This window comes from Ceratotherium simum, chromosome 22 (assembly GCF_057802395.1).
Source record: "Ceratotherium simum simum isolate JZ-2026a chromosome 22, ASM5780239v1, whole genome shotgun sequence".
NCBI lineage: Eukaryota > Metazoa > Chordata > Mammalia > Perissodactyla > Rhinocerotidae > Ceratotherium > Ceratotherium simum.
Genome location: NC_141921.1, coordinates 12,328,042 through 12,330,381, shown reverse-complemented (window position 1 = coordinate 12,330,381; position 2,340 = coordinate 12,328,042). Strand labels below are relative to the sequence as shown.

Sequence of the window (2,340 nt, the reverse complement as noted above, 5' to 3'; positions counted from 1 at the left end):
GTGGAGGAGCGATGTGAGCAAAACTCCAGAGATGTGAACAAGCAGGGTCTGTTAAGGAGTCTGGCCTGGTCAGAAGAGAAAGGTGTGTGAAGGATGGGGAGGAAGCTGAGGCTGGAAAGAGATGTAGGGCCGGAAGGCGGGGAGCTCCTACAGGGCCTGTTGCCCAGGAAACACTTGTCAACGCTTGTTGAAGGAAGGCAACGAAACAAAAGGGAGATTGTAAGAGCCAAGGAAGAAGGCGTTGATCGCTTAGTTCTCTTGAGGAGGTTTTCTTCTGACAACTTGGTCATAGACGTCTTGAGGGCAGGGCTGCCCAAAGCTGTGTGTTCCCTGCCCCACTCCCCACTGGGAGCAGGTATCCATCAACTATTCCTTAGAGCCCAGCAACATGGACAAGCCCCTGAGGGACCTAGAGCCCTTTCCTGGGGGTCTCTGTGGGTCCACCATGAAGGGGTAGGGGGCACACAATTCAATGGGTGGATCAGTCCCTGATAGAAGAAGTAGAGATACACTATGCCCGTGAGATGCCATTGGATGGAGTCCCTTCCCTTCCTTCCATTAACCTAAGACTTCACAAGCATCACCCCTGGAATACTCAAAGCTCAGAACCCAGTGACTTCGCCTTTAGGGAACAATGGGGCCTGGGCATTCCGGGAACTCTATTGGCCGGACAGATGAGTAGGTGAGCTCCCTCTCTCTAGAGCCATCAATTGGGTACCAAAGCTTGAGCCTATGGATTCCCAATGGGAGGACCTGAGCCTCCCTGGTGGTAAATGTCCCTCCCATTCCTGCCCCTTGCTTTGTGCCCTTAGCTTGGGGGCAGATAGTCAGGGAAGACCTTTTCAATGGATGGGGTGGTGGCTGCCTGCATGGAGGAGTGCTAAGCAGTTGGGATATGGTTTCCTCTAGAAAACTAAGGATTCCTTGAGGGCAGAGACCACGTCTTTCTGCCCAACCAGTGGGAGAACACAGAGGGGTACTATGAATACCTCAGGACCATCACAGCTGGATGGTTAGGGGGTGTGGTGGAATGGGATGGGACATTGGTGTCCCTGTTAACTGGTAAACTTTTACTTCCTTGATGGGCCTTGCCTGTAGTGAGGCTTCTCCATCTGATGGGTCAGATGTGTCCAGGGTTGGGAACCAGAGGCTTGACTAAGCCTGGGCAGGTCACGCACCCTTTAGACCTTGCTTTCTTTATCTGTAAAGGGCTAAAGGTGGCATCTTTAGCTCCCTGGAAATCTAGCTTTGACCTAATAAGAGAACGATGAGGCAAGTCAATGAGGAAGGAAGGAAGGAATGGAGAGAGTGGTTAAGTGGATGGAATGATTGATGAATGGGTTAAGGAGAGGAATGAGAAATAGCTCAGGCCCCAAGCTAGAGCTGTCAGCCAGCTTGCCTCGTTTTCTTTCTTACTGCCTTAGTGTGGGTCTCACTGTACTTTGGATTCCTGGGACTGTGTTCTGTGGTAACCGGCGGCTGCATTCTCTTTCTGCACTGGAGGAAGAACTTGCGGCGGGAAGAGCGTGCCCAGGAGTGGGTGGAGGTGATGAGAGCCGGTGCGTTCACCTACAGCCCGCTGTTGTACTGGATTAACAAGAGACAGCAATACGGCATGAATGCAGCCATCAACACAGGCCCTCCCCCTGCTGTCATCAAGACTGAGACCGAGATCCAGAACGCAGATCCTCTGTGGGAGTTGGACATCCCCAAGAGCTGGAGCTATGCTGCTCAAGACAGCAGCTCCAAGGTAGAGGCCCCTGTGCCCCTGCAACCTGCATTGCAGGTGGGCCCGCAGCAGCCTCTACCTACCCCAATGCCGCAGTCCCAGGCTAGCTCCCCATTCCCGATTCTCATCTTCCAGGAGGTGCCCTTTGCCTTCTCTCTGTGTAACCTACCCCCAATGCTGAACCACTCAGCCTCCTACCCTTTGGCCACCTGTCCTGAAAGGAACGTCCACTTCCCTTCCCTCCCCACACTGGCCCATGGGGACCACTGCTTCAATGCCAAGCCTTTTGCTTCAGAATTGTAGCCTCTTCTCACTGAAGCTGGGAGCTGGAGGTATCAGGGGCAGAACAGGAAAGGAGCTAACCTCAGGGAGGCAGTATTGACACAGAGGCCAGGGCCCATCTGGATGTCACATTATGAAAGATTAAAAAAAGTTCAAAGCTCCCTTGTGTCTCATTTGTTGTTAGGAGGGCAATGTTCTTCCCGTTTGATGGGGGCACTTTGCAAACCAAGCTGAAGGTTGCTGAGTCACAAATGGCAACTGGAGGGTTAGCTGTGGGGAGACACACTGAACCAGTACTTGTGATGGGCTCAACATGTCTAGTATTTATG

General features: G+C 52.6%; 1 protein-coding gene across 1 annotated transcript; it reads left to right on the top strand.

The window, feature by feature from the left end:
• The first annotated feature begins 732 nt into the window (after positions 1–732).
• On the top strand, positions 733–2,032 carry TEX38 (testis expressed 38). Its single transcript, XM_004442049.2, has 2 exons — positions 733–769; positions 1,425–2,032. The coding sequence occupies exons 1-2, from the start codon at positions 733–735 to the stop codon at positions 2,030–2,032; spliced, it is 645 nt and encodes a 214-aa protein (XP_004442106.1).
• The last annotated feature ends 308 nt before the right edge of the window (positions 2,033–2,340 follow it).